The sequence below is a fragment of the Oncorhynchus mykiss genome, chromosome 13 (genome assembly GCF_057628025.1).
Source record: "Oncorhynchus mykiss isolate SJ-2025 chromosome 13, ASM5762802v1, whole genome shotgun sequence".
Lineage (NCBI taxonomy): Eukaryota > Metazoa > Chordata > Actinopteri > Salmoniformes > Salmonidae > Oncorhynchus > Oncorhynchus mykiss.
Genome location: NC_143034.1, coordinates 54,262,933 through 54,277,328, shown reverse-complemented (window position 1 = coordinate 54,277,328; position 14,396 = coordinate 54,262,933). Strand labels below are relative to the sequence as shown.

The 14,396-nt window shown below is 40.5% G+C and overlaps 1 protein-coding gene across 12 annotated transcripts; it reads left to right on the top strand.

Moving 5' to 3' along the window:
• The first annotated feature begins 204 nt into the window (after nucleotides 1-204).
• pik3r6b (phosphoinositide-3-kinase, regulatory subunit 6b) lies at nucleotides 205-14,367 on the top strand. 12 transcript variants are annotated; one of them, XM_090196749.1, is made up of 20 exons: nucleotides 205-317; nucleotides 2,316-2,404; nucleotides 2,615-2,701; nucleotides 2,861-2,952; nucleotides 3,084-3,152; nucleotides 3,435-3,570; nucleotides 3,730-3,799; nucleotides 4,083-4,260; nucleotides 4,406-4,550; nucleotides 7,348-7,434; nucleotides 7,549-7,912; nucleotides 8,192-8,285; nucleotides 8,414-8,533; nucleotides 8,714-8,824; nucleotides 9,524-9,629; nucleotides 9,742-9,815; nucleotides 10,054-10,144; nucleotides 10,242-10,294; nucleotides 10,596-10,696; nucleotides 10,849-14,367. In XM_090196749.1, exons 2-20 carry the CDS (start codon nucleotides 2,368-2,370, stop codon nucleotides 10,997-10,999), a joined length of 2,166 nt encoding a protein of 721 aa, XP_090052875.1. In that variant the 5' UTR covers nucleotides 205-317; nucleotides 2,316-2,367; the 3' UTR covers nucleotides 11,000-14,367. The 12 variants fall into 12 exon arrangements, with proteins under 12 accessions (XP_090052875.1, XP_021413897.3, XP_090052878.1 ...); XM_021558222.3 differs by having other exon boundaries at nucleotides 3,432-3,570; XM_090196752.1 differs by having other exon boundaries at nucleotides 234-317; nucleotides 2,316-2,400.
• The last annotated feature ends 29 nt before the right edge of the window (nucleotides 14,368-14,396 follow it).

Sequence of the window (14,396 nt, the reverse complement as noted above, 5' to 3'; positions counted from 1 at the left end):
TGCTATAGTGTCAACATTTAACTTTTCAACTATGAATGGCCCTGTAGACTCCTCAGTCCTCATTGACAAGTGTACAACTTGAATAAATACATATATTTAAATAAAGAAATCATATTTAACAGGATTCCAGACTGTTTAATTTATTTCAGCTAAGCAATAACATAAAGGAAGTGAACATTGTGTCGCGCGTCAACCTGCCTACATATTACAAAGAAGGTGTGGCCAAATATATTGTTTACGTTTCTGTAGCCAACTCGATTAGCCAGGAGGGCTGACGTGCGATCCACGTACCTAAAGGGGCTACTTGATAGAATGTGGTTAGTGAATTGTCTTTTTTACCAAACGTCCATCTTCGAAAACAACTGTGTACCGTGTAGCTGCTGCTGTTCATCAGTCAATTCGTCCACATCCAGTGTCAGCGTACAGTGACAAAATGCAAGGCAGGTGCGTCTCTGTAGGATTGCTACTGTATCATTGTATTATAGGCTATACTGTAATAGTAAAGTGTATTTGCACCACCTGTAAAGCAGACTTTTGCGATAGTGTTGTAATAGTGATTGCTGCAATGTAGAGTTTTCTGTTTTTACATCTAGAACTCTAATACATATATGTTACTTTTAATGATCTCAGTCATAGATCACTGCACATTGATATCAATGTCACTGTTGCTTATGACAAGTTTTTTGTAAATAGCCTAGGTCAGCAATGGTTTACATGTAGGCTTATGCTGAGGTAGTCAACTGGGTTCCCTAGGGAGTTTTTCACGCTAGGCTTACACTTTTGAAAGTTCACTTCAGTGACAAATTACTTAAAATGTATATACAATTAGACTAGGATGAATTGAAAGAAACAAACTTTGAGTCTACTTTGAAAGTAGGAAGCATTACTAGCGCAATGGCAGTGAATGACACTAAACTTGTATCTGGAATTTGGTGGAAGGAGGACTGATTGATTGTAATTTCTCATGCGTTCAGTATTCACATGTGCATTGTGTCAATTGCATAGAGAACTCAATAATTCTGAAAATATTTGTCATAGCAGAAGAGGAAGTCTCGCATTAATCCAGAAATCATTCTGATCTGTGTAGTTAATAAATATTTTCATTATTGGTCTTTCTGCCTTTCAATTTGTCAGAGAGTACTTCTCAGTTTATAACTAGTCGTAATGCTCTCTACACCCACACATTTCTGTAGACAGGAAACAAGGTTTCTGTAGACAAGGTTAATTCTGGCCTCGGAAGTGTGAGCAGAGGAGGCTAACTCTACTGTACGCTGTGTGTTGATGCGGAACTGCAGCATTAGACCGTTTGAGTTTGTATGAATGTAATAGGGTTTTCATGTACGTTTGTAAATTACATCAATTCATCAATTACTATTTGTTTATATATTTATATTTCTCCCAAACTTTCCCTGTATGTATCGACTTTGGTGTCTGATAGGTTAGGTGTCTCTTATCAAGTGAATTATCAGAAAGTCTTCATGTTTTTATGAGTTGAGAAGTCCCCCCACCTTCTGTTCCTTGGTTGTCTTAGAGTGCATTTGGAAAATATTCAGACCCCTTTACTTTTTTCCACATTTTGTTACATTACAGCCTTATTCTAAAATTGATTAAATCGATTTTTCCCTCATCGATCTACACACAATATCCCAGAATGACAAAGCAAAAATAGTTTTTTTTAAATGTTTGCAAATGTATTGTAAATGTGAAATATCACATTTACACAAGACCCTTTACTCAGTCTTTTTTTGTGTTGCCTTTACCTTATCTCACCTCATTTGCTCACATCATATATAGACTTATTTTTCTACTGTATTATTGACTGTATGTTTGTTTTACTCCATGTGTAACTCTGTGTTGTTGTATGTGTCAAACTGCTTTGCTTTATCTTGGCCAGGTCGCAATTGTAAATGAGAACTTGTTCTCAACTAGCCTACCTGGTTAAATAAAGGTGAAATAAATGTAAAAAAATGTTTTTGTTGAAGCACCTTTGGCAGCGATTACAGCATCATGTCTTCTTGGGTGTGACGTTACAAGCTTGGCACATCTGTATTTGGGATCCTCTCAAGCTCTGTCAGGTTGGATGGGGAGCGTCGCGGCACAGCTATTTTCAGGTCTTTCCAGAGATGTTCAATCGTGTTCAAGTCCGGGCTCTGGCTGGGCCACTCAAGGACATTCAGAGACTTGTCCCAAAGCCACTCCTGCATTGCCTTGGCTGTGTAGAATTTTAGTCAAGGGGTCTGAATACTTTCCAAAAGTACTGTAAATCCACTGTATACAGTACATGTGGTGTCATCAACCTCTGCTCCATTATCTAGGTGGGAACCCATGATGCTGAAATGTGATGTTTGACCTCCAAATTCTCTTGGGATGAATAAGAAAACAACCCCATGGAACCCTCCAGTAGGTAAACGCTCACTTACTCAGTCTTTGAACTCATACAGTATTTAAATGTTTATGTATACTTTGCTCTTTACTGTTGTTTGTCCCTTTTAATTACTTGGGTAGACTGACGTCTAGTAGTAAGAATCTCCACACATAGGACCACTGTGTTTTTAAACAGAGCTGCTATCTTGTCTAAATATGACATTTGATGTTAATAACTCTATTATTGTAGCTTCCACTATGTCGTCAGCAGTGGAGGCCAGTATGTACAACAGTATCCAGGCCATCCTCAGACAGGCTGCCTCCTCATGCAACAAAGGTACATTATCAGTGCATACAACAATAAAAAGTCAACGATTATCACATTTATCATTATGTGGCATAATTATCTATTATACAATATTAATAGTATTACACAATTTAATAGACTTGAGGACATTATGTGGTCAATTCAGCAGCCTTGTTTGACTTCCTGAAGGTATGCTGAGGTGGACTCTTCATAAGAAGGTGGAGACCCATCCATCTAACAGTGTCTCACTGGTCAGGGTTCTGGTCAAAGAGCTAGAGAAGGTTGGTCTGACACTACTAGAGTATTCTGTTCTTGCAGAATGACACATGGCATGCCCTTTGTCTTCAGAAGTATATGTGGCCATTTTAATTGTCAGTTTTATGATGAAAGCTTCTTTCATTTGTTGATTCAGGTGGAGAGGCTTGACTATAAGATGCATGTCATTCCATTGCTTCACACTCTCAACTACGTTATTATTCAGGTCAGATTAATTTATCCTACCTTCATCTGAAATAACCTTGATCAGAAAGTAGCTGTCCTGTATTACTGACGTATTGTTTACTGTGTTATTTCCAGGTATCATATTTCTTGTGTTGATTTCCTGGTTATCTTTATCCTGCTTAGAATAATTGTATTGTTCCTTGTTTGTTTTATTTTTGGATGCCCTATTCAAACTACGTGATGTTTGTTTTTACTTTCCAATCAGCTCTGATGTATGTATCTGATTGTGAAGGCTGCTCTTTTTATTCCTGTGTATCAGCAGCAGTCTAGCCACATTCCATGTAAGCTGTTTCAGAGAGTGTATGAGTGCTTCAAAAGGCTCCTAACACTTCCAGAGCCCTACTGTACTATCGCACTGAGATACGTGAGAGGCATAAAGATGGAGCAGATCACACCAGGTACTCATCACTAGCACTTTACACTTAACATAGTGGCATGTAATGTAGCACAAGCACATTTTAATCATATGAATACAGTATTCAGTTCTCCCAACATTTATTTACCTTACTCCATTTGTTCTGCTAAAGCTCCCTCCCCGACAATAACTTCCTCCACAGGAGCTTTGTATCAGAGAAGGGTGATTGCTGAGCAGAGCCTAAGGAACAAACATTTCCCCCAGCAGGAAAGGTGAGTTTAAAACACCCACGAACACATCTGCCATCAGAATATATTTTACACTTCCCACTGAAGTCAGTTTGTAAGTCACCAGCAAAAGCTGACTAATTTAATCATGGTCATTTCTCATAAGGTGAGGGTGGGGGGTTGTTTGCTATGTGTGAGCTGTGGTGTCACTTTCCCTTTCACAAACTGATGCTTGTAAATGAGGACTTTCCCGTCAGCTACTCTGAGGTTGTGCTGTATCCACAATAGCTGTGCTGACTGGCTGCCCCTCTGACTGTGTCCACTGTAGGGTATTTGTGTTTGCAGACCCGGCTGTGTTCTCAGGGTCCCTGTGGCAGGCGGTGAGGGCAGACCTGGTGCTGGCCGGCCACCAAAGTGACACACTGGCAAGACTGGTGCTACTGCACACTCTGCAGGCTGGACTGGGGAAGGCCTGTCATGGTTCCATACTGACTCAAGCTCTGGAGGTGAGGGAGGTCAATGGGCTGTGATGATATGAGACGTTTGGATTAATTGATTTCATATCTTGGTATTTGTGTGCATCAGATGGATAATGAAATCACGTGTGTGCCTGCGTGTGTGCGGGCGTGCATGTGTGTGTGTGTGCCGCAGGATCTAGGAGAAGATGTGGAAAAGTACTTCCAGGAGGTGGTGTTAGCTGTAGAGCAGAGTATAGAGAACGGCGAGGCAGGCCGTGACCAGCACAAAACCAGGCTACAGCACATCTACAGTGACATCCTGACCTCTGCTAACCAAGGTGTGTGTAAAGGAGGATAGGGTTGGGCGGTATCCAGATTTTCCTATCGGCATACCGTCCTTACGGTATTACAGGTTTAGTACACAAGGGGGCACCAGAAAAACCATTGGGCGTCTATTACCATAATGCTAACTAAATTAGCACAAGTCATAGTGAATTTCCATGAAGGCTGCAAGCTAAATATGCTAACAAACGCAAACGAAAATAAACAAATTGCAAAGACAGGCAATCCAGCTCATAAAGTTATACGTACAGTACCAGTCAAAAGTTTGGATACCTGCTTATTCCAAGGTTTTTCTTTATTTTTACTATTTTCTACATTGTAGAATAGTAGTGAAGACCTCAGAACTATGAAATAACACATATGGAATCATGTAATAACCAAAAAGGTGTTAAACAAATCTCAATGTATTTTATATTTGAGATTCTTCAAAGTAGCCATCCTTTGCCTTGATGACAGCTTTGCACACTTTTGGCATTCTCTCAACCAGCTTCATAAGGTAGTCACCTGGAATGCATTTAAATTAACAGGTGTGCCTTGTTAAAAGCTATAATGAAACTGTCTCTCATGAGGACCGCCACAGGAAAGGAAGACCCAGAGTTACCTCTGGTGCAGAGGATAAGCCCAAATAAATGCTTCACAGAGTTCAAGTAACAGACACATCTCAACATCAACTGTTCAAAGGAGACTGCGTGAATCAGGCCTTCATGGTCAAATGCCTGCAAAGAAACCACCACTAAAGGACACCAATAAGAAGAAGAGACTTGCTTGGGCCAAGAAACATGAGCATTGGACATTGGACCAGTGGAAATCTGTCCTTTGGTCTGATTAGTCCTAATTTGAGAGCTTTGTTTCCAACCGATGTGTCTTTGTGAGACACAGAGTAGGTGAACAGATGATCTCTGCATGTGTGGTTCACACCGTGAAGCATGGAGGAGGAGGTGTGAAGGTGTGGGGGTGCTTTGCTGGTGACACTGTCAATGATTAATTTAGAATTCAAGGCACACTTAACCAGCAGGGCTACCACAGCATTCTGCAGCAATACGCCATCCCATCTGGTTTTAACTTAGTGGGACTATCATTTGTTTTTCAACAGGACAATGACCAAACTCTCCTCCAAGCTGTGTAAGGCCTATTTGACCAAGAAGGAGAGTGATGGAATGCTGCATCAGATGACATGGCCTCCACAATCACCCAACCTCAACCCAATTGAGATGGTTTGGGATGAGTTGGACCGCAGAGTGAAGGAAAAGCAGCCAACAAGTGCTAAGCATAGAGTGGCTACTTCGAAGAATCTCGCAAATATAAAATATATATTGATTTGTTTAACACTTCTTTGGTTACTACATGATTCCATATGTGTTATTTCATAGTTTTGATGTCTTCACCGTTATTCTACAATGTAGAAAATAGTAAAAATAAAGAAAAACCCTTGAATGAGTAGGTGTGTCCAAACTTTTGACTAGTACTGTATATAGGTAGGAGCTACCGAATGTCATTTTCGTGAGTTTGGACATTTTACAAGTGAATGTGAATGAGAGACATTGTACAAATGAACAAAGTTTTGATGCATGCTTGTTTGAAGGAAGAACAGTTCTGGCTCTGGAGTAGCATGTGTACACACTGTGTCTGTGTGGAGTCTGGAATCGCTAGGGCAATGGGCCTGCCTGCTCTGCTCGGAGAAGAGGGAAGGACTAGTAGACAGCCAAGAACATAGAGGAGAAAAAACGCAAGGAAATCACGATAGCATTGGCAGCTGTACAGGTTTCTCAAACACGGCAGAAAGCTAACACCATATGATGCCCTGTCACCTTATTAATTCAGCCACTTACTTAGATAACTAGCGAGTTAAACTTAGGGGTCGGGTTAATGAAGAATTCTGCGTTTTTCACAAAGAAAATAAATAGCGCATGAGAAATACCTTGATGCGTTTTATAAATGCAGATATAAAATGCCTCAATGTCATTTCTGCTCGGCATCAGACAAATTTTGTGCTTCAGTTGCACTTCTCCACTCGGATGAGAATTCACAAAAGGGCATTCTATCAGCAGACAACCTGGTACTTTTCATTTTAGCCTACATTCCTCAGGTAAAAATGCTAGATTAACTTTAGTCAAAACATTAGGAAATGTAGCTGGCTACATTCTTTCTATGATAAACATTAGAAATATGTTTTAAAATACCTTGATTTTTCATAGTAAGCTCATTTAGTTGTGTGGCTGCCAGCCAAATAGTGTTGCACTTCCATTGTCTTTTGATTAAAAATCCACCTATTTTCTTACACTAATGCATTTTCTGTGAAGGAAAACTATAGTTGCACGCCCCTGATCACTATTTTGAAGCAAAAACACTGTTGCCTTTCAAAGTGAAATATAATACCCTTGTCAATACACAGATGGACTCACCTGCTCCCTATTTCACCCTTTGTGCCTTTTACAAACAACCACGTGACTGGCTTAACTGTTCTGGGGAACTACAGTAAGCTTCATAATGTAAAATAGTGTGACAGGTGAAATGAAGAACACGATCTGCTTTATCTCCTAAGGTATTGCACAAGTTTACTGCAGGTATTTACTTAAAAGAATTGCTACAAATATTAAAATGTATTGAAAACCTTCAAAGAAATAGTTTTGACGGTATTGAAAAACCATCCCGTGGCCATTTCTAAATACCCCGGCATACGGTGTTTATTGTATACCACCGAAGGCTAAAGGAGAATAATGAAAGAGATTTGCTGACTGTGACAAATAGGATATTCACTGTTTATTGTGTTATGTTTACTCTCTCTCTGTTCAGACCCAAAGGCCCGTGGCTCTCTTTCTAACACTCCATTGCCCTCGCCAGAGATTCACTTCCACCTGTGGACAAACGAAGAGGAGCTGTGTGAGTCAACATTAGAGAACCTTAGTTTCTAGAGTATTATAAGGACTTAAAAATTCTGTCAAATCAGACTAATAGATAGTGTGGCAATCTTGAATCTTTCATATTTTTCTATAGGGAATGAGCTGGTGAACTTCACCCTAAACGTTTCCACCTCTGAGCGGAACTCTATGTACCAGGAGGAGGAAGAGGAGGATGTTTCTAAGAGGGTTTCCCTCCTGTCTGTTGATAGTGGAATAGAGAAGGACCTGTCTGACATGGAGGAGCGGGAACAGAGGAATCCATTCACCCGGTCACGGTCACCGTGTTTCAGAGGGAGAATGAAGCCAGAAGACAAAATGGCTCTGGTACAGGAAAACATCAAGGGGCCCGCCTGTAGCACCCCTCTCCCTAAAGAGGAGGGGAACCTTACTGCACGCATAGTGATGATGGGAGATGACAGGGTGCTGGGGAGACTGGCCAAGGCGTATCACTCCATCAGGTAGGAAGTACTTCTACTCTCCCTTAATGTCCCTTAATACCTAGTTTCATCCTCATACATGTGAAATTCAGTTTTTATCCAAAGTGACTTACAGTCATGCGTGCATACATTTTTATGTATAGGTAGTGCTGGAAGTTGAACCCACTATCCTGGCGTTGCAAACACCATGCTCTACCAACTGAGATACAGAGGACTACTGTACACTGTAATTACACTGTAATTCTGTTATTTAGAAATGTGTGTGAACTGTTTTACAATGTGCATTGCTTTTGTGTGCAGAAAAAGGGAGGCAAAACATCTCATCTTGACCAAGAGAGTGAACCTACAGATATACTACATCCCTGTCACTGATGAGCCTATCGTCAATTCACCTGTGAGCAATAATCCATTCCAAAATCCAATAATACCAATCATGTAAAATAAACATCCATGTCATGCTGCACATGTACAGTAACCGGTATGATTTGCTAGGTTATGGAACCAGTCTTTTCTCTTTTTCAGGAAAGCACATCACAAGTTGGAGACAGGTTGTCTCTAGCCTCGTTCTTAGGAAGGGTCGATCCCTGGTACGAAAGCAACATCAACAGTTTGGGAGCCATGATTCCAAAGCTGGCAGGAACGGTAATGAGTACTAATACATGCATTGTTTTATAAAGTCATCTAATTCTGATCATGATTGTCCAGAAAGATCCATCAAATGGGTTCAAGGCTACCTAAATAGAAAGGGATTTTAAGAGAGAAATAGACATCCAGTCATGTCACAGTGAGACCTAATACTGTGTCTACTATGTGCCATTGCAGCAGTCCAGTCACAGCAGGTCATCAGAACCCAACCACTTCCTTGTGGACGTCCTCTCCTACTACCTTCGCTGTGGCATACAGCCTGTCCACTTCACACTCTACTCTGTCAAGGTCAGCTCCCTGAGATACATCCACATGTCATAGTCACGTGTGTGATAGCAGCAAGATGATACACAAACAGATGGCAGCCCATGAATAGTTCATACCGAAGAGTTCATAGCCCAGTATAGCATAATGATTACGGTTATCATCAGGGGTTCAATTGGGAATTTGGAGGTTGGAAAGCCCTACTTGATGAAGGGGGGGTTGAAGTTAGGGTTACAGCTAGAGCTAGGGTTAAGTTTGTGGTTGGGGCTAGGGTTAGGGTTGAACCAGAATGTGGATGTAAGGCTTAGGGTTGTCGTTGAGGCTTGGTTTAGGGTTGAACCGGGATGTGGACATGAAGCTAGCATTATGGTTAGGGTTGAGGCTAGATTAAGGGTTGAACTGGAATGTGGACATGAATCTAGGGTTAGGGTTGTGGTTGAGGGTTAGGGTTTAACAAGGATGTGGACATAAAGCTAGGGTTAGGGATGCTGTCATCCTAGGATACCCAAGCCTTTATCCTAACCTTCTTTTATCATACGTTTTATCCTACCTTCTTCTTTGGACCCGTAGATTGCTGGAGCTTGGCTTTCCCTGTGACCCAAGGTGCAGGAGCCCTGCTTCGAGTAGCTCCGGCTCAATTTAACCACTTGTTATCATTAAGAAAAAAACAACACAATTTCTCCCTAATTTGAGCTTGTTCTTGTTGCCCTGTTGTGTTTTTAGATCTCTGTCTCTGGCCAGACTGGCAGCCCTGTGAACGAGGTGTTTGTGTCCCACCTGGATGCTGAGTTCCCGGAGTTCAAAACACTCAGAGAAAATCTAAAACAAGGTACTGTTGTCACAACTGTGAATGCAGCATGAACCGTGTTGTCAGGACAGGGACAGAAACTAGATTGTCCTGTTACTGAATCTGTTGGTGATTGCATAATGTCTCTCTGCAGAGAGATCTAGTCTGCGACGAACAAGGAAGACACATGGAACCTGTGGAGCGGTGGTTTCTATGAATTACACTAAGGTACTTTCTGAAGGCTTTCTTCCCTATTTGTGTTATAGAGTATTTGATTCGTGGTTAGTGAATGTGTTCATGCTTGGTTAGTGTAGTCACAGTATCATTGTAATAATTTAGGAACAAGTAGTACACTTTTAAATGAAAAGTAACAACTATGGAAATATCTAGATATCCTTTAAATCCGTATGGCATAATGTCTTAACTACAGTACCAAATGTGTCTGTGTCTCAAATGCTTTCTGCAGGTCTCCTTGAGCAAACAAGAGGTTGTCCAGGGAATGTCAGTCATGACATGTGGAGTGGGCATCAGTGCAATATCACCCAATGAAACAGAAGGTTTGCATTAAAACATGCAGTAACTACCTAGCGGTTCTCAATAGCAACTTGTTTTCATTACCTCAAATCAGCAATTTGTCATCCCTACTTTCCCTAGGTCTTGATTCCCTAACTGTCCATTTTGACAGTACAAATCCAAGATGCTGCACGGTAAGGATATTTCTGAATGAATGATAATAAATCATTGAGACCCCAGTAACACCATATGGAAAGTACTAAAACTGTCAGTCAGGCAACACACTGCCAGATGTGGTTTCTTGATCTTATCCTCATGTCTCACCTCCAAAGTAGATTATTGGTTAAGGCAATTATATATAATGGTAGAGGTTTGATTTGAGCCCATAAATGCAAAGAGGGTAGGCATACAGTACTGCAGTTTGGAGTCACATCTCGCAATGATTTTTGCTCCTAACCTATCAGGATATTTAATTTGACCATGCTGTGTTGACAGGAGATCAGAACCCAAAACATTAAAATCAGAATCCTGGAGGATAAGACCTTCACTGTCTGTCTGGACAAAGACTGTCGCAGGAAATACACACATGTGCAAAGGTCAGAGATCATACTCATCAGCAATATAATGCCATGATGCTCTACCATCTCTACTGTTGATGAATGCTATATAGTAGTTATTTAGTTGTCTTTTACAGAGAATTTCCCTGGGCTTACACTGTAATAACTAAGTAATTAACACTCTTCTACAGCATTGAGATCTCTCCATGTTTGGATCCAGGCTATTGCCTCCAGACAAGTTCCAAGTTCAGCGTGGGAGAGGAGAGGGAGGCGGGGCTGAGCAAATACATGTGCAAGATCCTGCCTCTGCCAATCAACACCTTCACTGGCATCAACCACTGAGGGGATTTGATTATTAAGCCCGGGCTCTGTCCCAGGCGTGAGCCAGGTGCTCCGCTCTGGCCAACGGCGAAGTAAGCTCAAAACAAAAGTGACATCGGTTATGCCCGTGGAGTAATGAGTAGGATTCTGTGTTTTGACATGCGAAAGGGATTTATTTTGATTAAAAAAGTGTTTTATCTGCCTTCCCAATGAAATCTAGTTTGAAAATTCTATCATATATTTTATGAAAAGAGCTGTATGTATTTTTTAAATATTTTTATTATGATCCCCATTAGCTGTTGCAAAAGCAGCAGCTACTTTTCCTGGGTTCCACTCAAAACATGAAACATGACATAATACAGAATATTAATAGACAAGAACAGCTCAAGCACAGAACTACATAAAAAAAACTTTTTGGAATACACACGTAGCCTACATATCAGTACATACACGCAAACTATCTAGGTGAAATAGGGGGGAGGTGTTGTGCCGTGAGGGGTTACTTTATCTGTTTTTTTTAAACCAGGTTTGCTGTATATTTGAGCAGTATAAGATAATGGCTCAATATAATAGTGTACGCTTTCTCAAATTTGTTCTGGGTTTGGAGGCTGTGAAAAGACCCCTGTTGGCATGTCTGGTGGGGTACGCGTGTGTGTCAGTTGTGTGTAGATTGACGATGCAAACAATTTGGGATTTTCAACACAATGTTTCTTATAAAAAGAAGAAGTGATGCAGTCGGTCTCTCCTTTATATCAGCCCTCTGTGTCACGCCTGCTCCCACTCTTACCTCCTGGCACTCGAAGGTGCCAGGCTCTCCAGCAAAGCACACTCCTGCCATCATCATTACACACACCTGCCTTTCCCCCGTCACGCGCGTCAGAGATTTTTGGATTCAGCTGGACTCAATCACCTCTGTCATTACCTTCCCTATATTTGTCTGGTTCCCCGCTCTGTTCCCTGCTTCTGCATTAATTGTTGTTTGTCTTTGTTTACCCGTGTGCTGACACTGTTCCTGATTAAATGTTTGACTCCCCGTACCTGCTTCTCATCTCCAGCATTGGTCATTACACTGACTACAATGATAAGCAAGACGTGCCGCTCTGTTCTGGGCCATGTGTTTTGACCATGACAGTTGACAATCTAAGATAACGCAAAGTAATTTAGTCTCCTCAACTTGTTCAAAAGCCACACCATTCATTACCAGAGGTTTAGAACTTAGGGAATGATTTGTACCAAATACAATGCTCTTAGTTTTAAACATGTTCACTACCAGTTTATTACTGACCACCCAACAGACTGCAACTCTTTGTTTAGGGTTTCAGTGACTTCATTAGCTGTGGTTGCTGATGTGTATATGGTTGAATCATCAGCATGGACACACATGCTTTGCTTAATGCCAGTGGCAGGTCATTGGTAAAAATAGAAAAGAGTGGAGGGCCTAGAGAGCTGCCCTGCGGTACAACACACTTTTACAGATTTGACATTAGAGAAGCTTCCATTAAAGAAACCCCTTTGAGTTATATTAGATAGATAGCTCTGAATCCACAATATGGCAGAGGTTGAAAAGCCATAACACATATGTTTTTTTTCAACAACAGGTTATGGTCAATAATATCAAAGGCTGCACTGAAATCTAACAGTACAGCTCCCACAATCTTCTTATTCATTTCTTTCAACCAATCATCTGTAATTTGTGTCAGTGCAGTGCATGTTGAGTGCCCTTCTCTATAAGCATGCTGCTTGTCTGTTGTTAATTTGTTTACAGAGAAATAGCATTGTATTTGGTTAAACCCATTTTTCCCCCAACAGTTTGCTAAGAGCTGGTAGCAAGTTTATAAGTTTGCTGTTAGAACCAGTAAAGGCAACTTTACCACTCTTGGGTATCTGAATGACCTTGGCTTCCCTCCAAGCCTGAGGACAAAGAATTTCCTCTAGGCTCAGATTAAAGTGATGAAAGTGGCTATAGAGTCAGCTAGCATCCTCAGTAGCTTTCCATCTAAGTTGTCATTGCCAGGAGGTTGGTCATTATTGATCGATAAAAATTATTTCCCCACCTCCCCCACACTAACTTTACAAAATTCAAACTTCCAATGCTTTTCATTATTTTTTATTTTTTATGCATGAATATGATGGCTCACTGTTCATTGTTGGCATTTCCTGCCTAAGTTTGCCCACTTTGCCAATGAAGTAATCATTAAAATAATTACCAACATCGAATGGTTTTGTGCTGAATAAGCCATCTGATTCAATGAAAGATGGGGTTGAATTTGTCTTTCTGCCCATAATTTCAGTCCTACAAAATGTTTCATATAATTGATCTTGGCTTCATAATACAGTTTATTCTTCTTTTTGATGCGTTTAGTCACATAATTTCTCAGTTTGCAGTAAGTCAGCCAGTCAATAAGCCAGACTTATTAACCACTCCTTTTTCCTCATCTCTTTCAACCATACAGTTTTTCAATTCTTCATCAATCCATGGAGCCTTAACAGTTCTAACAGTCAGTTTCTTAATTAACAGGGACATGTTTATCAATAATTGGAAGAAGCAGTATCATAAATTCATCAAGTGCAATGTCATTAACCATATAAGACAAAAAAAATGTTTTTGCATCATCCACATTAAAGTCACAGCAAAATATTTTGTATTATCTCTTATATGCTATTTTAGGCCCAGCTTTTGGAACTTTAGCTTTCCTGGATATAGCCACTATATTGTGATCACTACATCCAATGGGTACGGATACAGCTTTAGAACAAAGTTGTACAGTATTAGTAAAAGTGTGATCATTACATGTGGATGATCTTGTTCCTGTAGTGTTTGTAAACACCCTGGTTGTTTGTTTCTGAGTGATGCAACATGTGCCTAGTAGACAACATGACAGAGCAGATTACTGTTCAATTTGAGAATTGCGCTCATTCCCTCACCACTTTTGCCCATTCACGTCATGGGCCATAGACAGGTGCTTAATCGATGCCAATGCCTAGTAGTGTGGGTGGGGTTCAACAGGCACAGTACATTATTTCGAGCTGTCACTCCTGTCTAAAAAGTGCAGAGATATTCTTGAAACACAACTAACTTCTGTAATCTTCTGTAACACAGCATACTGACTGTATAAAGACATGTTTATCAGTTGTATATTTCCTTGCAAATTCCTGATGGACAGTCCAGTGAATTGTTGATGTTTTGAATGTATTTCATTTGGATTGCTTTCTACAGTGCTTGTTTGCAATAAATGTTCTGTTTACACTATGCTATTAAAGGAAGGCACTGTGTTGGTAAACACAGAGGAAATTACTTCTTACATCTTACCCGATTTAAATGTTTAGAATGAATAACATAGTTTTGACTGTGTGGATATTTTGTATTAATAAACTTTGAGTTCATTTAATCATGTGGCGCTGGACAAACTCACTACCT